At 38.5% G+C, this 26,936-nt stretch overlaps 1 protein-coding gene across 1 annotated transcript; it reads right to left on the reverse strand.

Annotated features, from left to right (window-relative positions):
- Positions 1 to 1,042: 1,042 nt before the first annotated feature.
- LOC139722957 (DNA repair endonuclease XPF-like) lies at positions 1,043 to 26,354 on the reverse strand. Its single transcript, XM_071634239.1, has 25 exons — positions 26,278 to 26,354; positions 25,393 to 25,489; positions 24,430 to 24,512; positions 23,392 to 23,514; positions 22,660 to 22,830; positions 22,172 to 22,211; positions 21,737 to 21,850; positions 21,029 to 21,124; positions 20,191 to 20,246; positions 19,581 to 19,634; positions 18,698 to 18,767; positions 16,303 to 16,405; positions 15,778 to 15,855; positions 14,575 to 14,723; positions 12,741 to 12,834; positions 12,601 to 12,674; positions 11,515 to 11,636; positions 10,002 to 10,095; positions 9,365 to 9,502; positions 8,223 to 8,363; positions 7,454 to 7,540; positions 5,116 to 5,289; positions 3,657 to 3,797; positions 2,258 to 2,424; positions 1,043 to 1,301 (listed from the first exon to the last, which is right to left on the reverse strand). The coding sequence occupies exons 1-25, from the start codon at positions 26,352 to 26,354 to the stop codon at positions 1,043 to 1,045; spliced, it is 2,802 nt and encodes a 933-aa protein (XP_071490340.1).
- Positions 26,355 to 26,936: the final 582 nt, after the last annotated feature.

The following is a 26,936-nucleotide window of genomic DNA, read 5'->3' on the forward strand; positions in this document are numbered from 1 at the left end:
TACAGCTGGAATTTTATGCACCTCAGGCAATAACACCCAATTCATTTTGTTGTAAGCATGAACCAACGACAGAACTCCAAAGTTTAAAAAAATAAATTAAGATAAAAAAAGGTCAATTTTTATTTGGATTCATTCAATGGAAGTACACAAAAAGGATTGAAGTACAACGTTCAACACAATCTTATGTTTTCAAATAACATGGGAAGGGATGTAGTGTCTGAGCATATTATATTTTGCTACCTCGAAGACACCATACTTTGTATTATGCAGTGTGCCAAGAAATGTGCTGCTAAGTTCAGAAAATAATTGGCGACCGTTCCTGTATACCGAACGTAATGGTGATCGTCCCCTAAAGTCTCATTCTTCTAATGATCTAGTGTACGAACCACAATAATCATCACAAAATTGTTACCACGATGAAGTAAAAATTCAGATCCCAAAATTACAATCTTTGTATATATCTGTACACACTTTACTGTTTGGCTCCAACCATATTTCGATATAATAAAGGAAAACTGCAGGTCCAAAGGACTTCTTTATAGAGGGAGTAGGAGGAATATGAATGAATTACATACAAATATCAGAAACTCCCCTCCTCCCCCTTAAAGGGATCACATAGTTTTGGTTGAGACCTAATTTCAGGTTTCTAACATTTTTTTTGTGAGATAATGAGAATCCTCCTATGAAATATGAAAGAGCATGTAATTCTATGAGGAATTCATGTCTATTTAATGAAAATTGGTTTTGAAATGGCTGAGATATCCAAAAAAGAGGGATTCTAATAAAGTGTGGGACCCACACTTTATTACGATCACATTGTTTTACTTTGTTTTTGGATGTTTTGGTCATTCCGAACCCGATTTTCATCAAATAAACTTTGAATTCCATTTACAATGGCATGCTCTGTACTATATCAAAAGTGTTTCCTTGGTATCTTGCAAAATGTTAAAAGCCCAATTCTCATGTCCACCAATACTGTACCATCCCTTTAATTCCATCTTCAAACAAAAGTGAAAATGAAGAGCAGAGCAGTTACCATTCATCACCTTCCTCTGCCGCTCCCCCTGCTCCCCCGACTACCCCCAAACATTCTTCCCCCTCCTCGTCCAAACCTCCCCCTGCTTGCTCCGGGCCTTCCTGCAGCACCCTTGGGGACCGTTGCCTCCCCCTCCCCTCCCCTCTCCTTGTGGAGGAAGTCCCAGAGGAACTTGGCGTTGCCCTGGTGATCGAGAATCCCCGCCAGCTTCTCCTCGGACAGCGACGCCAGCTCTGCAAAGTCTTGTACGTTCCTCATGATGCGCCTGCACAGCAGCACAAGAAAATGTTTCTTGAATTCATAGATACACTGTAACCTTCGATATTTATCCCTTGTTTTCTTATTTTTCTTCCTTTTTCTTTTCTGTCTTCTCCAGTTCAGAAGAATCCTAGCAGGTGACCTCTGTGTGTATGCGATTTGTTCGCAAATGTTTGATAAACTTTTCTTTCAAGTTGATCAAACATCTCTGACTGTATATTGCGTTTATACATTAAAGATTAATGTTTTTGTCATGTGAAATTATAAAATTCAAATAAAGATTATTGAAAAAAAAAAAAGTGATTTGACACTTCTGAAAACATGAAATACCGGTATTTTATCACATATTCTATCACATTTGCACAAGAATACAAGGATTGCACGAAAAATCTCCCATTTCGAAAACAAGATTTTTAAAAAAAGTGCTCAAAGGCACTGTATGCCTCTCTATCGTTACCTTGGTCAGTGGTATCAAATCTACACCTCCAGAACACTTGAGGCACTCTCTGGGAGGAGCATTGCAGCCAAGCTGCTACTGTATACGCCATATATCTAGCGAGTCTAAATTTTTCGTGAATAAGGATTTCCTGACGATTTCGCGAGTGGTTAAATTCGCAAACGCGGAGTACAGTTTACTGACTGGAGATAAGTATGCGTGCACGTCATATTCATGTCGGGATCAGAGTCAATATTTTCGCGTGTCTTTAAATTTGGGAATAGCATCTGTCTTGCGAAATTCGCGAAAATAGAAACATCATGAAATATTCAGCGTATACAGTATTCAACGGGGCAAATTTGATAAAACAAGCCACATATACACTAGCCTTTAAAAACCTACCAAGAACCAATGTAAACACTCGGGTTGAGAGGAGTATTGCGGATAAAAATTGTCTTGCTCAAGACACAAGTCCTCCATAGGAAAAGGGGAGGAGGAAAAGGTTTATTAGGTGATAATCAACTCACCAGCAGTTCCTCGTGTTGATGCCTGGGAGTTTGAGCAGCATGTCATAGGGGCCGTGGTTGTACTTCTGCTTGGCGAGGGGGGACGCCTCGTCCGTGCCTGTCCCGTCTCCTTCTTCCTCCAATGTGATGCTGGCAGCCACTGCAGCGTCTGGCTCTGCCCTTCCAGTCTGCAATGGGAGATATTTTCAGCTCTGTGAGCTTCCTCACATGTTTATCAGATCTCTCATGCTTCATTACCAGGCCAAAAAGGAGTACGAAACCGTCCATTCACTTCTGTTTACAAAGCAGTTTGATGATTGAAGTATCTCAGAGCCAGAAAGATGTTAACTCCATTGACTCTGAACAGCATTAACACCTTTCTAGCTCTAAACCAATATAATGTTCTTCATTTGTTGCATAACACTCTTACTTATACTTCCACAATCATACCGACAGATATTGTCAAATAAAAGAACTCCCTGCTCCAAAACCTCAAAAACAAAAACAAAACAACAAAATTCATCATTTCCTGACCAAAGCAAAACTCTTACATTCATTTCCACTACCAGTGGTCAATATAGTTCATGAAACTTGCACACTAGCCTGACGCCATTATGTTGTTAAGTCATTGCCTCCAAAGTGTGGCGATTCTCATGGGACCAGTTCAAGACTGATTCCATTCCAATGCATAATGGGTAAATCTTTCAAGTAATCATGACTGTTTAGTCAGTGAGATACATGTATATGTACCAAACACAAATTGAAGGCAATCAATCAGTTGAGTCACTCTAGCTATGATACACAGATGTTATTCTCTACCTGTATGTTGCATCTTTAAAAACAACATCAAAAACAACAAAAAGTACAATATTGAATCCATCTCATATTTAAAATATACATGAGGCAACAACCATGCACTCAGAGATACAATTTGACTTTACCTCAATTAAAAACCCTTCAGCTCTTGTTGCTGTGGATTGGGGTGGAGTTGAATGGACAAGTTCACCGTAATATACATGGGGATTGGCAAAATATAGCAATAACAGTAAAATATGGCATTGAAAGTTTGAGGAAAATTGGACAATCCATTCAAAAGTTATGAGTTTTTGAAGCTTCAATGCCACCATCCCTGGATGAGGAGACTATTATAGCTTGTGGTGTCACATGTGTAGAACAATATAAAGAAAATTCAACATATCATGCATGTACGTTAATAACAAGTTGAGAGAAATGAACTTTTTTACAAAAATGAAATTTTGTGAATTTCTCTCTCTATTTTTTAAAATTCATTTCTTTTTTTCAGATCATTCTACGCATGCAACATAATAAACTGCGGTAGTCTTCTAATCCAGCAGTGAGTGCATAGACACTTTAAGAATGTATAACTTTTGAACAGATTATCCTTTAACTACCTACATACCTTCAGTTCCTCGAAGAGCTCCGCCGTGGCGTGAGGGCTGGGGCACCAGAGGATACGGAGCTTGGGGAAGTGGAGAGTGAGCAGGGTCAGCTTGGAGGACAGGTTCTGGTAGGAGATCTCGTTGGACATGGTGGACTGTGTCTGGATGGGGAAATTGGGTCAACAGTCCCATTAAACATCACTTCATCACACCCATCACTTTGCTGGACAGTGCAATTTCTCAGTTTGAATGTCTCGTGATGTGCAAAACATCTCTTTATAATTACTGTAATACCACTACATAGAAATTTCAGACTATAGCTCTTTGCCTCTCTTGTATAAGACTTGAAATTCATACTGAAAATGCATACCTGAATATGTCAATAGATTATCTTCATAAACTTTTGAACTAGTCCAGGATTGTACCACCTCACATAACATACATTCACATTTAGTGATCAAGGCAAGATATACATGTATGTCTATTCTCCATCTTGTTCTTGCGGCACAGGCCAAGCATATCTCTTAGAAAGCCTTTGAAAGCCCCTGATGCATATTTCACAGTCCCTGTAATTCAGGAGTACTGTACATATTTGAGAAACAGATCAGACTAGATTTTTTTTCCAATTTTTTTCAATTCAATCATAGTTTATTTCCATTCAACAAAAATCAAAAAAACATAGTACAATTTCCAATCAACAAAAATCAAAACATAGTACAAAGTATACATGTCATGAAATGATATTGTTCAAACATTTGCAAAAGATTCATGTAATATCAGAGATAAATTACATGTATATAACAACATATGTTTATATATATATATATATATATATATATATATATATATATATATATACATATATATATACAATAATACATAGACACTTAGTGGACGTGCGAAAAATAGATTCGATTATGGAAAATAGTGATCCACTAAAAAGCAAAGCTTGTGGGACGTGGATCGCTAGATAAATAATGAGTAAATAATATATTATTCGAGGGTTTTTTATAGCTATTATATTTGATATAGTTTATTTAAATCATTTGTAAAAAATATATGTGTAGTTATATTGAGATATGCAGGTCGGGAAAAAAATATACAAAATATCAATGTTAATGCCTGGACACTGTTCACTGAACCACGTGTACCGAGAAAATATGACAAGGACAACACACTCGTACGCACATTACCCACACACATATAAGACGCGAGACAGTACCGAGAGGAGAGAAGACGGTAACAATACAAGTCTACGAAGAACAAAGACAGGAAAGGAAGAGGAGAGAATAAAGAAGAGAGGTCCGCATACAGAACACGCAAGATTAAGATATGAATATACTACAAGGAATTTTCCTCCACAAAATCCACTGAACAATAGGCTTAAATGTTCATGTTCATAATCTTTATGGCAAAACCTTCAAGGTAGATACTGTTTTGGAAAACAAGACAATTTTATTCTTTTAAAATGTGAAATACCTGAAGAGCAAATGACTTGTTTGGGTTGAACTCTATTAGGAGGACGGGGCGCTTGTAAAACCTTGTCATGGCAACGGCCTGGTTGTAGAGTCTACCGCTTGCCAACGAACCAATCAGATCACTGATACTCTTGCGCTCAACACAGATGTCTGGGGTCAAGATGTAGTCTCCAACCTGCAAGAAAACATGTTTGGTTTAAAAACCAAAACTCTGATATCATTGAGGACATACATTAATGGGGTGGGGGTTGCTACTGCTTTTTGCTGTTAAGCAAATCTGTGAGCCTACCTCTCAACTGGATATATGTTTATCGAGTTGACATGAAGTTTATTACTTACAAGACACAGAAAGTGGTCAAGGATCAACAGGGACATTTTACTGATAGTGGTCATCCCTGTAGAAGTACAGTGTATATGACACCAATTTTCAACACAGGTTTCCATATTGGCAAATGTCAAATGCATTTAGTTATATCTAAAATTTCAACTAGAAATGTCGCTATGGCGACTGGTATGCCTCCGCCATAATGCATGATTCTCCTAATAGGTCTAGATAGTACATGTGGACAATGTGTGATTACATTTTCACAAAACTGGCAAAATATTGAAATGACAAGTTTGTCAGAAATGTGTTGAATGTTCACCTTCCTTGAACTTGGTTTAATTGGATGAATAGGAGAGCATGTATTTGGGGATTTAAGGACTTTAACTTGACATTGACCCATTCATACATCTATGCATTGAGTAATTTTCATGGTACCGGTATGGAGAAAAAGTGCAATTTCTGTACTGAATAGTAAATTGTTACCATGTTCATCTGGCCTTAGACCCTAAAATTCATAAGATAATCACTTTCAGGTAGAACATGCATAGATATGCAGTAAGTTTCACGATAAATTGAGCCACTTCCGAGATATGGAGGAAAAAGTTAGTTCAGCACTTTCACTTGATCTTTGACCTTTTAACCTTTGAGGCAATAAAAAAAGAAAAAGAAAAAAAACTCTCCAGAGAATTTCTATTAGGTTACACATGCATACACCAAGTGTTAAAAAAAAAAAATACTAATCCTGCTGGCATTGCATGAACATGAGGGAAATAGTAAAATTTTGAAGTGTTGCACTTGACCTTTGACCCCTGACCTTTGACCCCATGAACCCTACATTCTCTAGATAATCACTGCCAGTCAGTACATGTATATATACTACAGTGCATTCCCATTATAACGAACACGGTTATAACGAAATTTCGTTATAACGAAGTAAATCTTCTGGTCCCAAAATTATCACCATTAAAGTCTATGTTAAAAAAATTCGCTTATAACGAACACGGTTATAGCGAAATTTCCGTTATAACGCAGTCTTTTCCGAGCGCCACAGACAAAGAAAAACAAAAGAAATGTGCTCCGTTATAACAAAATGCGAATTGCTTTCGAAAATTCGTAGCGGAACAAGCATTTACAGCTTCTCTGCATGGGTGAACGCTTCACACCACTGTGTGTTCGCTCCTTGTGTCACGCACAGTTTCTGAGGGGAACTTGCGTTTATTATTGTGATACAGTTATCCCATCACATTTCACATACATTTGTAGCTTTCCAGTGTATGATGAGTATTCAGCAAACAGAATATACGTGATTTTCTTGTTTTCGTTATATATTGTATTTGTTCGGTTATAACGAAAATTTCGTTATAACGAAAGAAAACTGCCGGTCCCGAGCATTTCGTTATAACGGGAGTGCACTGTATGTTCCATGAAGATACCTTGAACAATTTTCCAATTTACAGAGAAAAAAAAGAAGTTTTAATACTTTTACTCGACCTTTTGACCTTTGACCTTTGATCTCATGTCCCAAACTTTCACCAGAGAATCTAAATTGGGTAATACATGTATACACTAAGTTTCAAGAAAATATCTTCAGGCATTGCATAGATATGGTGGAAATAGTGAAATTTTATGTATTTGACCTTGACCTTTTGACCTTTGACCTTGAGCATGTGCACCCAAAAGTTGATAGGCACAACTTCACCCCCTAATACACATATATGCCAAGTTTCATTAGGTTACCTCAACAGCTTTTGATAGTTACCTTGTCCACAAAATTCATTACGGACGGATGGACGGACGGACGGACGGACAACCCGAAAACATAATGCCTCCGGCACCACTTCGTGGCGGAGGCACAAAAAGCTCTCAGATTTTGATAATGCTAAGAAAATCAACAAAACATGAAGTGGCACTTTATGATGTTAAGTTTAGAAGGAAAAAAAAAACCAACCAAATTGCTTCCTTTTTGGAGGTGATCACTGGCAGCAGGATCAAAAGATATGAATCTCCAACCTACCTCAAGGGTGACAGGTTCAATGTCAATCCCTCGTTTGTGAATCAAGGACGGCAGCTCACTCCGGAATTCCCGCATGTCAACAATCACCTGTGTGGATTACATTGTAAACTTAATGAGAATTAAGGTGCAAAACATCAACAGGCATGCCAAACTACTCAGTGAAGGTAACAGATTATCAAACAACTACTGTAAAACATGATATTTTCGCGGCATGAATTTTTCGCGAATTGGAGCCGACGGCCTTTTTAGCGGCATGAAATTTTCGCGAACTGGAACTGGTATTCAATGCATATAGTGTAGAAAAGAACTTTCGCATGCATTTTAATTTCGCGAATCTTCGCGCTCGCGAAATTCGCGAAATGAAAATGCACGCGAACATTTCTCGTTTTACAGTATGCCATCATCACACAAACACGACATGCTTGCATCTCCAACTTCTACATTCAGATGGATTGAACCTCAGGTGTTCAATGTTACACACTGTTTGCTGCAGCAATCTCTCCCTCTCTCTGTTTGTTTTTTTCTCTCTCTCCACCTCCTTCCCACGACCAAGAATTGGTGTGACTGACAACAATGTATTTCATTCAAATGCACATATCCTATATGAGAGCAAAGAGGCACATTCATGCATCTCTAATATCCGGTTTTTATCAGGAGGTTGTTCTGCTATCTTATGCATGTTATACATCATGAAATGCATGATAATAAGATAAATCATCTTTTTCACAATCAAAATTAGTATGTCATAGCACAGTGTACGTCCACGCACCTTCTTCTCCTTCTTGGGATTTGACCCTTGACCTCCAGCCACTCTGGTGTTGACGGCGGACGCGGAGGGAAGGGAGGGGTCACGAGACAGCTGGGGGGCATCTTCACTCCTCCCGTCAACCTCCTGTGGCAGCACCATGGTCTGGGGGAGGTGAGGGGATCACCATCAGTGGTAAATTGAGGTCAAGTTCACATATGGAGGCAAAAACATAACACATAAAAAGTTCGCAGTACTCCTTCTCTGGGCATGCTCAAAATCACATCCTATATCTACTGCTATAGAGTAAACTTGGAACAATTTGCTCAGAGACACATTTCATTGCCTTATTCATCTGAGGAATTCATCCACCAGCATTCTAAAGGCAGTTTGGTTAATTCCCCAGCTTTTTTGGACAAGAAAATGTCTGACCAAACGACAAAACAATTGAGTGACCCCTCAACTGATCAACACATGAAATACCGGTAGGAAAATGCTGCTTTTTTATCAGGCTCTCGAGATAGAGATATGCACTGCAGTGCAACAAATCACAATATGACCGTGACAAGGAACAATTTGTATTCAACAAATACATTGACATTGCTACATTCACTGCAAGTCATGTAAAGACTTCCCTAATTTGACAGGGTTAGATGGAAAACACACACACTACAAACAAATATAAAAACATGCAAATCTCAGTTCTGACTTGATCAAAAAAGGGCAAAATAAAAGAAAACTGTATGGACAAGTCTTCTATTGGTGCAGAGATGTGCAGCAACACAGAAATGACATCTGAATACCTTTTGACAGATAAGTGCATACACATGTTACTCTACAAAATAAACACATTCAACATGGCCTAGAGGTCTTGGTGAAGTTTGCAGCCAGTTTACCACAAAAAATGCAGCACTATAGATATTTGAATGGTAGACTATGCCAACATCCACAAGTACCATGTGTTCATTCATAATGATGGGGTCTTCATTATCACTAAATTTCATATTGACATATCAGGATATATTGCTAATGTAAGGGAATCATCCATGCAAAATATCCCAATTCCAAATGTGAAATTACAAGTCCCTTAAAAGCAATCACACACACGCAAACACAAAAAGGTTCTTTATCTATAATTCTCTGCACTCTCCTGACATTACACTCACCGATTTCTCCTTGATAAGATTTTCAAAGGCCTCCTTCTCGTGTCTTAGAGAGGTGAGGTATTTCTGCTCCTCCGTGGATCCCGAGTACATCAGGAAGTAGACCCTGAGGGGAAGGTCTGGACGACAAGCCTTAAACACCTGCAGGCAATGGGGTACGGGTGGTGGGGGAATTGGAAGGAACAAATTGAAAAACAAAACAATTGCAGAATAGATGGTAGATTCGACTGTCAGACCTAAACGCAGATCGGAATATATCACTACAGTGTATATTTTGTTTAATACCCTACCACTACATGAAAGGCAATTATATGATATGCAAGAACTTTCACTCAACAATTAAAAGAAATCATGCATGTTGTCTATCACAGTATGACTTCATTTCGGATGCAAATTTAAGGGGTTGTACTATTATCTAGTATTAAGAACTTACTTTACATTACTTTATGAGGTAATCACAGAAAATGTATAGTGCAATGTCTTTCATAAACTCTTTGCAGACAAAATATGACTGTTACTTGCAGATTTGTTGTTGTTGTTTTTCCTCCGTGGAAAAATGTTCTCTTGGTGATACTATGGTGATAACTTGTCTGAAAACTTATCTGATCTAAACATTTTGTTTTCTTCAAACCACACCTACCTCAAGCTGCCTGACAAACTGTATCTCAGCATCGTAAAGGATGACATAGCGGGGCTCCAACTCATGCAGGGTTTTGGACAGGCTGTATGGGTCTCTGGAGTGTGGGAGAAACAGTCAGAAAACATTGCAAGATACATACAACATGGAAATCAATGTGTGGGTCTATGGAAGATGAAATGTGCAGAAGTGCATGCAAGAAATACAACATGGTGAGACTATGGCATGTCTTCAAAAAAGTTTTTGTGCTCCAACAAAAGTATCATTAATGATAACAAACAACTGCTATAGGATACAGGAATAATATAGCTATTTAGAGCCCTTTTTTTTCTACAAAAAATTACCTTTAGGTAGTTAAAAGTCACATGATCATCATGGCATAATCTCAAGAACCCCTAAGAGAATTTGAGCCAGTGGTCAGTAACTATCTGAGTTGTGTATGATGAAAATCTGCATTACTGACTGAATTTTCAACCGACAACAAAAATTTGTTTTCACTGACGAAACACTCTGGTTCTTGTCACCTACATCTAAAATACATGCCGATACCTTGGCTGCTTTTATCTAGGCTCCCATAATGGTTTGTCCCTTAATCACAACGTACAGATCTTTATCTTTGTGGAGTCTATCCAGAGACTCCAAACCCAAGCATTTAAACACATTCTTCCACCTGGCCTCCCTAGCAAACTGGAGGCTCTGATCGTGCGAACATGCACACAAGTGCTACATCCCGCCTAGGCCAGACCAGTTTCAGGGCCCTGGAAGCTCAAAGGTTATAAATGCTTTCTGGTGCTACTGTTAACCTTACTTTTGAACGTATATATCACAAAACTAAAGTTGGGCAAGAGAGAGCTAAATTTTAAGCGGGAGAAAACACATCTTGTTTAAACTCTTTATAAGCCATGGTGGAAACCACCTGTGTGCCACATTACTCTGAGACACCAATGTGGTCATGCTTTGATAAAGCATTCTGTTTTTTCAAATCCATGTAACTGCTATAGATTTATGTTAATCCAGGCATATAGTGAGCACAGTTGTAGAGAAAATGTCAAGCTTTGCTCTGATGTAAATTGTATGACAAATGTATGATTGTTTTTCTTTGAAATGACCAGTAGCTACATTACTGAAAGGGCATGATTTTTGCACACAAAACAGTGGTAAAAAGTTACAATTTACACGCAAATCCAGTAGAGAACACCGCTTGATAGTCAATCACTACATAAAATGCACGCTATATGTAAGAGGAACGGAAGCGCGAGGACCACTTTCATTGTACTGTGGCATTTGGCGATTTATTGATCGGTTTGTGCGTTTGAGCAGAATATGCGAAGTCGGCATGCCATCGACTGAGTCGGACGAGCGAACGTGGCACATAAAGAGTTAAGGAGGAGATGCACACAGCTAGAGAGGGAGAAATTCAAGATTTCAAGGGGGAGAGCGGGAGATTTTTTAGAAACTGGCCTCAAAGTGGGAGAGCTGGAGTCTCTGTCTTTCTGTTGGAAAAGGGAAATCTTACTTGCAGCCATGGAGAGGATGAATAACAGTGATGGGTGTGGTTTCTATGTTATAGTACGCTTCCACCGACGTTATCTCAATGACGTCGCCATCTTCCTCTGGCTTGCTGCCAGACTCGGTTTCCTGTTGGATGACAATGTTGCAATGTAAAGGAACACTGGAAATAGCAGCATCCCAAGTTTCTTAGGATTATAAATGTCTTCTTCATACTTAGCATCATAATATCAATCAAGAAAGAAGAGGACATAAATAGACGAATAACTAATTCCACTAACGATTAAGATGAAGTGCATACAATGTTATTTGCCCGTGCATAAAATCAACTCAATAAATACAGTACTGGGGGTATTCTTGTGGGGCTTGACATGCCAAGACTATTTATCAATTCTCATTAATGCTTCAACATAATACTCACACTACAGACGAATATATTTTATACATAACAGGTAGAACATAAAATCAAAAACCCAATGATCCCATGTTTGGTACCTGCATTTAATATTTGTATGCATTGTAATGTTTTGTGGTACAAATGTTCAGCATGATCACAAGTTGACAAGTCACTAATTGCCTGTTTTTATTGCACAGACCTGAGATTGTATTGGGTTGGAGTTAACCTACTGTACGAGCTGAAAATTTCATGGCTGTCTTTGATATTTTCATGAATTTCGAAAATTGCCTTTGAACCGTTAAAATTACAACACACGAATATAAGAAAGCGCTAAAACAACAACGTGCAAAAATACCATTTTCTTTTTAAATCAAGCCAAGGATTGCCCACAACAAGGAACTACTGTAGGTCTAGCACGCTGCATGGAGGGCCATGACGAAATCTGGGGCATAACATGCTAATGCTAACAATACTTCGAATGCAGAGTACAATACTTTCACAGGGAATCACAGAGTAAGAACATTCAGTACTAGTATTGTTGATTTTTACTTATTCTTATCTATTTTGTGAAAGGTGAGGTAAATGATTACAAGACCCTCTGAACCCCGGAATGACAACACACAGAAGTGTCTGACAAGATGCAATTCACAAACATATCTGCTTGTACTTTATCAGATAATTTCAAACATTCCTTACATCCTCCTCCTCTTCTTCTTCTTCCTCCTCCTTTCCTGCTGTCATCTTCCTCGCCATCTGTGTCAGTGTCAGTTCTTCCTTCTTTTTCCCATCATCGCCACCCTCCTCCTCCCCAAGTTTTCTCTTCCTTCCCGTCGCACCTTCCCTCTTTCTCCATGGTCGTCCACCTCTTCCTCGCTCTCGTCCTCCCGTCTCTCTTCCCCTGGTACTGGGGTCGCCCCTTCCTGTCGGCTGCTGTAATCAAATCATAAGATTGGCACTGTCCTAAAGGTGGTACAAATTCATATCATTCATCATGGTGCAGTCTGACATCGAGGGTTTTTATGGCCTAGTCTCATAAATCTCTCGGTGAATTGGAGCCAGTGTCACTCAACGGTGTGAGCTGTGGTGAATACGTGCAATCATTGTTCAAACTCTAGGGCCCGAATTCACGGAGGTGGTACAATTGAAACCATGGTTTAAACCATGGACAAAGACCATAGTTTTGTATGGGGCGCCAAGTGTCGCATGGCCTATTTCACTACAAAATCAGTCATTTCGTCAACGTAATGTTAACATTTCGTCGACGAAATTGACGAAATGACTGATTTCGTAACGAAATCGGCCATGCGACACTTGGCGCCCCATACAAAACTACGGTCTTTGTCCATGTTTTAAACCATAGTTTCAATTGTACCACCTTAGTGAATTCGGGCCCATGAGTGAAAAGCACACTGCGCAAGTTGACATTAACGAGAATTCAGGTGCTTCTGTTGCACCTCACACAATCTGAATATTTGTGAATAGAACACTGCCATGCTGACGATTGCTAGTTACCATGTAAAAGCATGTATGCAGTATAATCAATTGAAAGCTGTCACACAAAACCCGACTGTAAATAATATAAAAATCTGATTTTTTAAAATTACTTTTTTTACATATATTTTTCACAGCAGGCTAATGTTTCTCTCCAAGAATTGCAGATGAATACAGATTTATATAATTATATGAATACAATGGCACACGTTTGTCTCGACTTTAAATATCATGAAATCGACAGAGTGACTTTTCCTACTAAATGGCAGTACATGACAATGCTCAAAACAAAGGTATCTTAACACATTCAACTGATCTCCAAATGGAGAGTGCGGGTGGGGCGAAAACGGAGGGATTGGGTATTGGCATATTGTTTACTTAACATGTGGTATCACACGATCTATACATATGGTGCATCATCATGTTGCCTGTATAAAGTCAGAAATCATGAAAGGATGAAAAATGCATGTAAAGTCGACTTTGGCAAAACAACCTTTACAGTTTTCTAATCTTTAATTCATTAAAAAAAACAAAAACTTTCTTGTAATGAAGTAGGACAAATGATATATAAATTTAAAGCGTGATATCTGGCAAATCTGTATCAGTCAAATTTCGAAACATTATTTTCTCGACTTTACATGGCTTTCGTGATCACACATCATACGATTGTATACTGTAAAACATGATATATTCGCGGCATGAATTTTTCGCGAATTGGGAGCCGACGGCCTTTTTTTGCGGCATGAAATTTTCGCGAACTGCCACTGGCATTCAATGCATATAGTGTAGACAAGAACTTTCGCGCGCATTTTAATTTCGCGAATCTTGGCGCTCGCGAAATTCGCGAAATTAAAATGCACGCGAAAATTCCTCGTTTTACAGTATTATGTGTATGTGTGCTTGTGTGTGTGGGGGATGGGGGAGGGTGGAGGGTGGAGGGGATTTGGTGAAGGGAATCTGATATGATTCAAGGCAAGATTAACATACTGGTACCTGAACAAAATGCTTATCCTACTCTATGGGGTCTGACACTACACTAACAGAGTGGACATGACACTGGCTGTTTATCATGAAGCGTTGAGAGTGTGGCGAGTGTTTATTCTATGGAGTGCGCCCTCTATGTGAATAGGCATTCCAGTGTTGTAACATATAAGTCTAAAAGAGCAGATATTGTTACACTACCTTTGTGGCAGTGAATATCTGCCCCTGACCCAGTGTCTTCAAGTAGAGTCTGTGCAGCAGTGAGTAGGATCCGTCAATCAGGTACTCCTTGAGCTGTGAGCAGGTCCGGTCGTCACTGGCACAGATCAACACTCTCCCTGCTGGATCTGTTGGAGAGTCAGCAGATGATTTTGAGATATTATGGGCATGCATACATGATGGATCGGAGAGGGGGGCGCACTGGCGCCCTCCTTTAATTTGTTTTCTTTTCCTTTGAAAGAAAAAAAAATAAAGGGGGGGGGGCATGTGGGCGTGTGCCCCTTTGATTTAAAAAATAGATAAATAAAGTATGCATGAAATCGCATGATGATCAACATAAACATTCAAAAAGAATCTCCCTATCTTGGGAGGGGGATCACCCCCCCTTGTCTGCTGATTGAAACGGCACTAGAAAATTGAGCTTAAACCTGTCTTTTCTTTCGCTTGCCAGCCAATTAAACCCGGAAGTTTTACGAGAAAATGCCTCTCAAGGCCTTTTCCTTTCTTTTCTTTGTGCTTGTCAGCTGATGAAACAAGGAAGTGGCACCAGAAATATAAACTGGCTCCCCCCCCCCCCCCCCACCCCCAACTTCAAAAACGCAGTGCTGGCCCTGGCTCGGGCTTGGTCCCTACGCTCCCTTGCTTTTCCCCCTTGCTCTGTCCATTACTCAGGTGGGATTTGAACCAATGGACCCCTGGTTGAAAGACAGGCACCACATCTATTTCTAATTGACTAGAGGTTCTGCCCAATAGCCAGTGATGGGTCTGATCCCTTCTTGTGGTGGAAAGCCTTTTATACTTATGAATGGAAATCTTTACACTGCCTCATACTGTAAGAGTAGACATTTTTGTATCATCGATTTTGGTATTAAGTCAAATTGAGATGACTTTTGAACATTATAACTCTTTACTGTATGTTAGCATGTTACTAGTAATAGTACAAATTCATATGCATACATTGTAGTTTCAGTTTCAGTAACAATGTTGTAAACAAAATAGTTGTGTGTTTGTTTTTCAAGCTGGCATCATGTCCTGTTTCACTAATGAAAATTTCAACACTACAACATGCTTCATGTTAATGGATACCATTATTTAACAATCACTCAGTGTTGGGCAAAACACTTCCACTTGTATCCCAGTAGCTTCCATTTGGTGGAGAAACTAAAAAAAAAAAATTCTAACCTCCTGTATTTTCCTGCCTGATTTCCTCCAAGATTTCAGACAACATTCTCCATTTGGGGCTTTCTTCCAAGATCAGCTCTGCAAGAGGGAAAATCCATAATAGTGTATTAAATAGAGAACACTTCTTATATTTAACATGTATATTACGCAAGTATTTACATGTACATGTTTCCTACCAATGTCGCATCAATAAACTAACAGTGATAAGAAAACTAAGAAAACTATAAAGTCATCATTCCAAGTAAATAAACTAATTCCTTATTCAACTCTCAATAAGATAATCTGGATTAGGATGTCCCAAGGGATATATCTCCGTACTCTGTCCAATATCACAATGCCTTTTAAACCTAACTCACAAACACACACACACAATAGATTGTGTGTGTGTGTGTGTGTGTGTGTGTGTGTGTGTGTGTGTCCTGACATAATCATGCCCTAATCCCACAAGCTAATGCGAAATCTCCAGGAAAAAGAAAAGACACAACATAACAAGAGAGACTATGCATGGGACTATTAAATGCAAACCTTTCTCCTCTGGCTTGGTGTTGGACGATGTCTTCTCTTGCTCCGTTTTCTGCTTCTTGTTTTTGCTGTCTTTTGGTGTTCCGTAGATTCTCCTCTTGGCATGCTGTGAAGTTAACAAAATGCATCAAATTTGATAAGGAAGAGAAAATTGTAACACCGAAAGACCCAGCAACAGCAACATGAGCTTTAGATTTGGATGAGTAATTTGAAAAACATTCCAAAACTCATCCCATGAATGATATCAAGACCATGAGAAAATAATCTGAATTTTGTGTAGAATTTGAAGATGTGTGTCCTCTTCTGCAAGAATGGATTGTTGAATAAGTCTCAAAGTATAGATTTTATATAAAAATGTACATTAAAGGGAAGACATGATTCAGACGGTTTCTCTGATTAAACTTGCAGGCATTTCCATGTCTCCTACATTTGTTCAAGAAATGTTAACGATTGACCTTATAACAGATACACATATGGTGTTCACCTTGCATAATGTAAAGTAATTTTTTTCTTCCTTTTTTTATTTAAATGTTCATTCATTTATTTTTCATAGCTTCATCTGGGCGCAAGATGACAACAAAAAGTGCTTTGGGTGAAACTGCTCATACATCTGAAATCATTTTGAATATTCTTATGTATCGATGGGCAGATACCAATGTTCATATGTATGTTCATATGAACATCAGATGCCCTTGCTGCATTGGTGACCACAGCTGCATGCATTCACAAATCATCTGCCTTGACTCTCTCCCATTTTACCCCTCAGAAGATCATAACTGGAAGATCATTACAATTTCGAGTGACAGCCAGTGACCGATACAAAGGAATTTAACAGATACCATCGGTATATTCTTGGTCAGTCCAACACAATTTTCAGCAGTAAATTTCTAACAGTAAATTTACAGTAGTGAATTCACGAAAGCACAATTTACAATAGTAAGTTTCCATTTGCAATATCATGTCTTTCTAATGCTACTACAACAAATTCTTCTGTACACTGTACGTGCTATATTTTTGGCAAATTGGGACTTGTACAATACTTCTAAAAGTGGTGATATTCAGCGCATTTGCATCACAAAAGGCAAACATTTTTGCAAGTCGTTAATTTTGCAAAATATCAGGCGACTCCCACAATTGCTAAAACAAAAACACCTTGAAATATACTGTGTATGCAACACACAATCAAAGGCACACTGTCCTACTGAAATCTGTGAAGCCCACAATGTACTGTATAAACCGAATATTTCATGAGTTTTATTTTTTGCGAATTTTGCAAGTCGGGTGCTATTCACAACAAAATACTGACTCTGATCTCGACATAAATGTGACATGCATGCATACATTTCTCCATTCAGTACTGTACTCCATGATCATGAATTTAACTACTTGCGAAATAATCGTGAAGTCCCGATTCGCAAAAAATCAGACTCACTGAATATATGGCATATACAGTATCATTTAACAGATATATTCTTGTTCGGTCAAACAATTTTCAGCACTAAATTTCTAACAGTGAATGTACAATAGTGAATTCACGAAAGTACAATTTACAATAGTAAGTTTACATTTGCAATATCATGTCTTTCAAATTCGACTACAACAGATACTCCTGTATATGCCAATTTTTTGGCAAATTGGGACTTGTACGATAATTTTGAAAGTGGTGGAATTCAAAATTGAGAACAACAATAATGGAATAAGAAACAGGAATTATCCCTTTTAGATTTCCCACCCTGAAGATGATATTCAGTTCATTTGCCTCACAAAAGGCAAATGAACAATCTGTGAGTCTTTAGCTTTGCAAAATATTGGTCGACTCCCAAATCTGCAAAAAATAAAAACACTTCAAAATATACTGTGTATGCAGGGCACAATCTAATACACACTCTCTTACTGAAATCTGTGAAGTCTACAATGTACCATATGTCCCCAAGAAAATTACAACGGGACCCTCCGCAATGGTAACTTTAGAAATAGTGAATCAATCCAAAGAAAATTTCAGGGTATGAAACTATAACTTATTACCCACATTTCACTGAAAACCCCATTTGATTTGCTTCAGTAGTCAAAGAGAAATAAGGAGTTTTGTAGAGCATGTCAGGAATCCCTTCCCTCCAAGTTCTGTCCATTGTGTTCACACATTATGCACTCCCAAGAGCATCCATGAGTGCTAAATTTGGAAGAATCAGACCCATGACATGCTTTACAAAGATCCACATTTCTCTGTAACAACTTAACCAAACTGAATGGGGTTTTCTGCAAAATATAGCTCAGATGTTATATTTTAAGTCCCTGAAGTAGCATTTAGACAGTCTAATCATATTGGAAGTTTTCAATGCAAAAATCTGATTGTAATTTTTTTGGGGGACACACTGTATTTTGTGCATTCTGTACTCACCACAAACATGGACTCGGCTGCCTCCAGAAACAACCAGCCAGAATTATTTGCCACTGAACGCTCATTCCCCCTTTGACATACAACCACATGAAACAAATTGATGAAATAACAAATAAAAGTTACGGCAATATTTCCTAAAAGATGCACATCTATTACACTAGATACCTTGCTACCAGTACTTGTGTGATGACAATCAACTGTGAAATGTTGACCATCCCATTTCAAGACTAATTCAGCTTGACTCAAAAACTGTAATGCCACTAATAGATCAAGCAACCATCACTTTTACTGCAAGTGTATCTATGTATATTTATGCATTACAAAACAACTCTATTTCTCAAACTTCAAATACACCACATTCACACATGTCGAGATTACAATCAAATTATTGACTTGTGTGAACATGCTCCTACTTGTTCTTTCCTCAGTGTGCTTTGCCTACTTCAGTCAGATTAAACTTGTATTTCTGATGCATACTAACTTCTGTTACACGCTCACTACTCACACAACAAACACTTGTAACAACTTAACTACTTCTTGTCAGACAGCCAATGATGGAAAATCTCTCTCTCTCTCTCTGTAAATTGTTTGTTAGCTTGTGTTCCAGGATAATGAATGCACAAAACTTGGATGATAAACGGTCACAAATTCATACAATCCACATGCATCTTTTGGGGGTTATGACAAACCAATCCCTTTTATACATACACATCTCACACGGGTGCACAATTGTTAATCACTTATCTTTATACAGCATCAAAGAAATGATATTTGAAGTCCAAAAAGTAAACTGAGAGAAATCAGTGAGGACTGCAAAACCAAGGTGTACAATCAAGCGAACACAACAGTTGTTGGCTAGCATGGTTTTATATAATGTACATACCTCAGAGTTTTAAGGAAATTGTAGAAAGTCACACAATCATATTGTGTCAGATAGCTGGGGAAAAAATGAAAGAAAGAAGCAATGGATGTCAAAATAGCTTTTACCAATGTCTTGGTAAAAATAAAGAAGCAGATTTTACTGCGTACATACTGCTGTCTTAGCATCATTGTCACAGTAAAAGATGTATTTTTAAAAGACAGAAGAATGATTAAACATGACTACTACAGATCTGTAATATTCACTTCAAATGTCTCTATTAAGTTCATCTAAATTGGAAGTGCACATTTTCAAAAATAATTTGATAATGTAGTATTTAGTAGACATGATAATTTTTTAAAGTAATTAACATAACAGATAAGAAGCACCGATTGATATTGCATTTATATTGTATCTGTTGCAAAAGATTGGTCAGTTTCAAACTTTCCAAACATGTTAATTGTAAATTCACAAAACTTGCCATCAGTAATATCATTTTGAGGTGCAATTCAACCAACAGTCAAACCTGTCCCCCCCCCAAAAAAAAAAAAATAAAAAAATAAATAAATAAATAAAAATAAATAAATAAATAAATAAATAAAAATGATAATGAAAATATTCTGAATCATCTTACAAAAGCAGCATCTGTAGTAACTTCAGGTCGCTGATGATTTGCTTTGTTTTAGCAGACTGTGAAAGAGGGAAAAAACAACAACAAACAAGAGAGTCAAATAACTTTCATTCAACAACACAATTACACCAATACAAGATTCATCTTTTTTCTCTATACAGCAAAACTAAGAAGCTCTTGCTAGGTTGGACAAGCCTCCCACAAAAACTTGAAAATTCTCATGAAATATTTGGGTTAAAGAGAGTATGTATGCAAATCAGTGGAGGGAAAAGTATTCTTTTTTATTCACAGACTGCTACTACAATGTGTACATTCTATGCAGTCATACAATTTTACAAGGCCTACTGTTGGCTTGAGTTTGCAATCACGCTTCACACATCACTTGCACATGTCAACCCTGAAAATGAAAAATCTAATTTCAGCTGACTACCAGTCAGAGAAGTACATATCGTATTGCTCATGGCAAGGGTCAATACTTTTAGTTGCCAACCTGTTCCTCAGAGACATTACAGTTTGATACTTTCTGTAAAATGCCAGGATTTATTTGCTAAGAGTTGTTTGCTAACGCACAAAGAACTTGCCTTCCAAGAAATAAAGGTGAACAACAACAACAACAGCAGTAGAAGCAACAACAACAGCAGCAACAACAACAGAAGCAGAAACAAGAACAGCAGCCAACAACAACAGCAGCAACAACAATAATAACAACAACACACAACCACCACCAACAACAAGTCAAAAAAGTGGAACATGAATCTGTTGTACTTTGTTAGGTAATGGAGCCAGGGCTAGGTACGTCAAGAATTCAGACAGCAAACAATAAAGATCAGTGCAGGCATACCAGCTGGTGCCATACAGGGTCAAGCTGTCGTCGGATGGCCTGGTTGAGGGACATCTTCCCGATTGAGTTCTCGACGGTCAACTCGTCAATGTCCAGCTTCAGGAAGGAGGAACAAGAGAGGACATTAGCTGTCCATTACATCAGAAATGGTTCACAAACTGAATTGATAACATTGTAAAAATCAGTACCCCATAACTACTACAACACTTCCATGCTACCGGTATTCACTGATATTTTTTTTTTCTGTCATGTTATTTTCTATCTTCATGAAAGTCATTCTTTTCTTACAATTTTCTGATCATTGATGCCATTATTTACATCATAATCACTGACATAATTACTTCTGATTGTGGTGATAACAATACTTATCGTTGTCTTCAAAATCATCACCAGCTATATCTTTGTCACTAATATATCAAATCTACTCAATGGGGCCAACATTATTCTGATCAACTACCATGTACTGTAACCTAACTTTACTCTCCAGTAGATACTGTAAAAGTGGTTATTTTTGCGCAATTTTTTTGCACTAAGCAGGGTAAGATGAATTAAACTTGTTTTTGATTCCGCGGAATCAAGACATTTAGTAATGGAACATATGGCATGCACAAATATTTGAGTGTTTTATTTTTGCACTGATTCCTGGTTGTGCGAAATGCGCGAAAATTTCCACTTTTTACAGGATAGCTTTGTGGTTGAAGGACTTACTGCAGAGTTGGACTGCTTGACCTCCTTGATGCAGGCTGCTATGACGTCCAGTATGGCCATCTGAATGGCCACCATGGATGGAGTCATGGTCAGCTGAAGTTCAACGACCTCGGGCTGCATCATCGAAAAATAGATGTGATATAGACATTCTCACTACAGTTTAAAGAGTAGTCTTCACACAAGTATTGAAAGTTACTGCTTTTAAGTATCGATTTCATATAAACTTGTTTCTTAAATTTGATTCTATTGTGAATTGAAATTCAAGAGAAGGTACCCACAGAAAAACAGGTATGTCAGGACCTTTCATTTCTTTAATCATTCTCTTAATTTCCACCAACAAAAGTTACACTTTTCATTGGGCATTGTAGAACATAGCTATAAAAATGACACAAGAATACAGAAAGAGAGAGAGAGAGAGAGAGAGATTACATGTACCTTAAGTCTATCCATTAGTGCCAGCACTGATGCATGAAACCTGAAAATCAACACATACAGGGGAAAAAATCATTAAAAAATCATTAACATGGTTTTTCTCTAAAATTGATTTTTTACGTCCAAACAATAATCTTTCCAAATGTTTTGATGGATTTTCTTGGATTTCTAAAGCAAGTTCTCCATGAGTGATAAATCTCAGATTCAAGGTTACATGAGGGTGTTTTCTCATTACAAAATAACCATCACTGAGAACACATGCCTCCTATCATTTCTGATACACTGCCATAACAATGAACACTGTTATACCAAAATTTTGTTGCAACCAAGTAAAACTTCAGGTCCCGACCCAAAATCATTTAAAGTCAATGATGCAAACTTCCCAATGGTTTTAAAATTTTGACATGATAAAAGGAAACTTCCAGTCTCCCAGCACTTTCTTGTCATGGGAATCACCCGTACTACCAGTGAACAAGAAATCTCCCTTTCACCTTGGCCACAGGTACAGCTTCCTGACAAAGATATTCCTCATGACCCTCTCCAGCTTACACAGCCCGGCAGCGAAGGCCTGAGGATGGTCGGAGAAGGCCTTGATGAAACCCTTCTTGTTCTTCTGACGGTAGAGGCGCAGGATGAACGCCTCCTGGCACGACTCAATGATCCTGCGTTTGGGCAAGTGGCAGACAATACGATTGACCTTACCTATGTCAACTGACCAACGGTCAAACCTGCCTTAGCGGCCACCTGTCTATAGCAGCCACCTGCTGTAAACAGTCACTGACAAACCCCTGACTGAAAAGCTTTGTTAAAGACCCTGTGCATAGCAGCCATCTAATGCAGTCAGTGGTCACTAATTTTGTCTCCCTTGGCAGAATTTAACCTGTGTAAACAGCAACAGACTCTTACAAGGCCGCAGCAGAGTCTGCAATTCAGCGTATTCAAGTTTAAGCAGTAGCTACAGGAGCTCATGAACACAGACACTGTGAAGCCCCTGCAAACAAACCCATTTTTTTTAATGGACAAATTTTAGTGAATGTATGGCCTCCAGCAAATGTTAAATTAATTTTGCTAATTTCTTGCTGGTATTCAAAATCAAATAAAGTGCATGATCACACATTCAACACAACACTTAGCTAGTCTCTTTAAGTTTATAAACCTATACTTGCACTTCGAATTTGCTCAATAAACGATAACACGAGAAAATCATTCACAGAATTTCTTACTTGTGTGCTTTGTTGACGATTATTCCTGTGACCAGATTCACAGGAAGTCTTCCTGTCAGGAGGTCAACAACCAGGATCCTAGATGACACAAACAGTACCCCACCCTGCATGTACACACCTTGCCTGCAGACAAAAAGTATAGAAAATAAACATACATAGACTTCAAGACTCATTACATTTCTGGGTATACTGCAGCCATGTTTGTGGATAAAATGTTGTACTTTTCAGGTTTTCACAAGAGATCTTTCTTCAAATATTGCATAAAAGGATATTTTGTATTTCATATTTCTAACACCGTAGTGACCAGTAATATTACTGTACCTGAATGATAGTGAGTTTTTATACATCTACAAAGATTCCTGTCATCCCATTGGTTGACTGGTCATAATGAGACATTTGCTAAAGAGTGCCATTGTATGCTGTCACTGCTAAGAATGCAATATTTGCTGAACTGTCTTCGATACTGTCCTATGACATCTTTCCTTTACCCCTCTCCAAATGTGAAAAAAAAACCCAATGTCCAGGTATACCATGCACACAGTCTTAGAGGAAAATAATGCCCCATGTAAAGGAAAAATAACAGATATAAACACATATCTTTCCCTGCTTAAGAGAGCATGATATCTCCCTTTAAAACTGTCTACCCCTCTCCTTCCATTAAGATGTTTTGCTGAAGAAAGCAGATACCTATTATGGTAAATCAAGGAGCCTATCAATAGACCCGTTTGGTTTGGGTGCTGTTTTTTATGCCATCTATTTCAGCCATATCAATATACCTATTTGGCTTGGGTGCTATTTTTATGCCATCTATTTCAGCCACAACTGGGGGCTTCAGAGCAGGCCTAACAAATAGTTGCTTTATGCACAGGCATAGCAATGCACCCGACTCATTGCTTAACCCACTGACTCATCTTTTCTTCCCTTTTTGGAAGCCCCACCCAGTTACGGCTGACAATAGTTACAGTGTTTTAAAACCGAATAGGTTGATAGCAAGCTATTTGGATTCCCGGAATACATCCTGTTAACAATGCCATGTACCTTTCATTGGTGCCACATTCATTGGTGATGACTCGCGGCAAGGGTTTCACGTCCGCCTTCTCGACTTCCGCTATCAAGTGTTCCTGCAAGACAGTGGGAATATCACACCAGGTGAAATATTATGACAACAGAATGTACATATCTCTCTCTTAAGGTGACAGGCAGATATTTCTACATCCCCAGCAGAGCTTTTGTGAAGCCCACATTCTCCCACTCCCCCCCCCCCCCCCTCCCCACAAGAAACCATCTCAAAGTTATCCTACAAATTATCTCTTTCTCTAAAAGCTACAATTCATCATTGTTGCACTTCCTCAGTCCTGGAATATGGAGCCTGGCATGGCACAGCAGTATTACACAAAAGCAGTGTGAAAACATTGACAAAAATTCAAACAAGAGCTTCTCACATCATCTTCAATTGTAGGTATAATGCACTTTATCAACTTTGATATACTTATAAAACTGAACTTGATTACCCTGGTGAAAAGGAGGAAAATATTGTGTTCGACATTCATAGATGATGCCATCATTAGATAATGTGTATCATGTATAAAACTTGGACTGACTTATTTTCTCACATAATTCAGCTATCCCTACTTCTATCAGATTTACCTGTAAAGATCATCATATTACAATTTCCATTTCGTGTGTTAATTATATTTCTCAATCTTATTTCCTAAAATGAGTTTTCTTTGGATAATTTTTTCTGTTTGTACTTCTTATTATTGCAAAGCAGACATAATTCAGCCATTTGGGCTACGAAGTTTGATAATATATAAAACCCTTCAATCATTCAATTACACAGTGGGTGTCCCTATAGTGCAATGGTTTATGGATTTGAATGGGAAAATGTGATTGTGATGAGTAAAGTCTGAAGAGTACTGGGCCTTATCGTGAGAGACTATCGAGGTCAAAGAGAACAGAGCATACAGATTTTGCGTTGAAGTTTGAACACAACTTCCTTACCTCCTCATAGTTACTTGTATTGATGACAAGGACAAGATTTCCAGGATCACAATAAAGCTTCACAAAGTTTATCATCAGTCGTTCTATGCCAAGGCCCCTAAAGAAGCATCCACAAGATGGAAACAAGAACACACGAGAAACAGCATCATAAATCAGTCATTGGCTAGAATTCATAATTTGGGATGCCATTACTGGTACTCTGCACTTTTACAAATGATGAGCCTAAAGGAGCTTTTCACTGAACTGTTTTCATTTTCTCCCAGGCAACAATGTCTTTATGTAACGATTACAATGTACTCTGTCATTGTGACTTTAAATTGAATTCTCATAAAATCACATTTTACCTGGCATAAAATCACATTTTACGTGGCGACTGAGTACGTACTCAGTCGCCACGTCTGCACTCAAGCATTGCCGCGCCGCCGCGCCTGGCGACACTCACGCCAGTAATCGCTCGCATTTCAGCATTCGCATGGGTCGTTTGACATCGCATTTAAATCCATGATTTTAGATATGATGCCTCAAACCGATTTTGCTCAAATTTCGTGAGTAACTAGGAAACTTGTGAAGCTTTATGGACATAATCAAGCGAATTGCCGCAGTCCTTTCATTTTCGCGATGCATTGCAAAAAAGCGTGGAGACTCCTTATAAGGGGTGCTCCGGGGGTTACTTATAAGGGGGACGGGGTTACTTATAAGGGGGACGGTTTACTTATAAGGAGGGGCCCCCCTTGTGAGTGGGTTTCCCGAACTGTACTAGACTAGCTAAACTCCCTTCTTCACAACAAGCACAGAAGAAAACACACAACTTTCAGTAGGTGGGACTGAGCAGCAGTACTGTCAACAGTTACCAACTCTCAAATCAGACAGAGAATCAAAGCCCACCTTGCGACGACGAGCAACCCGTCCTCATGGAATGCATCAAGAAACATCTCATTTTCATACTCTAGGAGAGACATCATGTGTTGAGATTGGAAGATGCTGGATTCAAACAAACTTTCCGGCCCGACCTACACAGCACAGGCTTCGTAGCTCTCCGGACAAACGGCGTCATACGTGCATTCCATATGCAGTGATAGTGCACGCACTGCGCGGCGCCGCTCCGCCGTGCCGCCGCAAGGCGACGCTGATGTGATGACAGTACGCGCGTGTTTGATCTCTCCTTCCGTCTCTCCCTCCCTCTCTTTCTACAGTTTCCCCCTTCCCTTATATTTTCCTATTTTATATGAGCTCTTATATTTAGTTTCTCTTTTCTTTATTTCTTTCTTTCTCTCTTTCTTTCTGTCTGTCTTTCTTTCTATCTTTCTTTCTTTTTCTTTCTTTCTTTCCTTTTCTTTTTTCTTTCTTTCTAGTTTCTTTTTCTTCTCATTTGAAGGTCGCAGATGATGGCGTAAAACAAAGTATTTAGTGGATTATCCTACTTTATTTATTTCATCTATGAAGTTACATTCGTGACATATATGTCACGAATATAACTTTATAGATGAAATGATGGGCCTACATCTACAGGGTCCTGTTTTATGAAGAGTTAGAATTGATTATAT

The sequence above is a fragment of the Diadema antillarum genome, unplaced genomic scaffold (genome assembly GCF_040938485.1).
Source record: "Diadema antillarum isolate AM-2024a unplaced genomic scaffold, OU_Dant_1.0 scf00000178, whole genome shotgun sequence".
Classification (NCBI taxonomy): Eukaryota; Metazoa; Echinodermata; class Echinoidea; order Diadematoida; family Diadematidae; genus Diadema; species Diadema antillarum.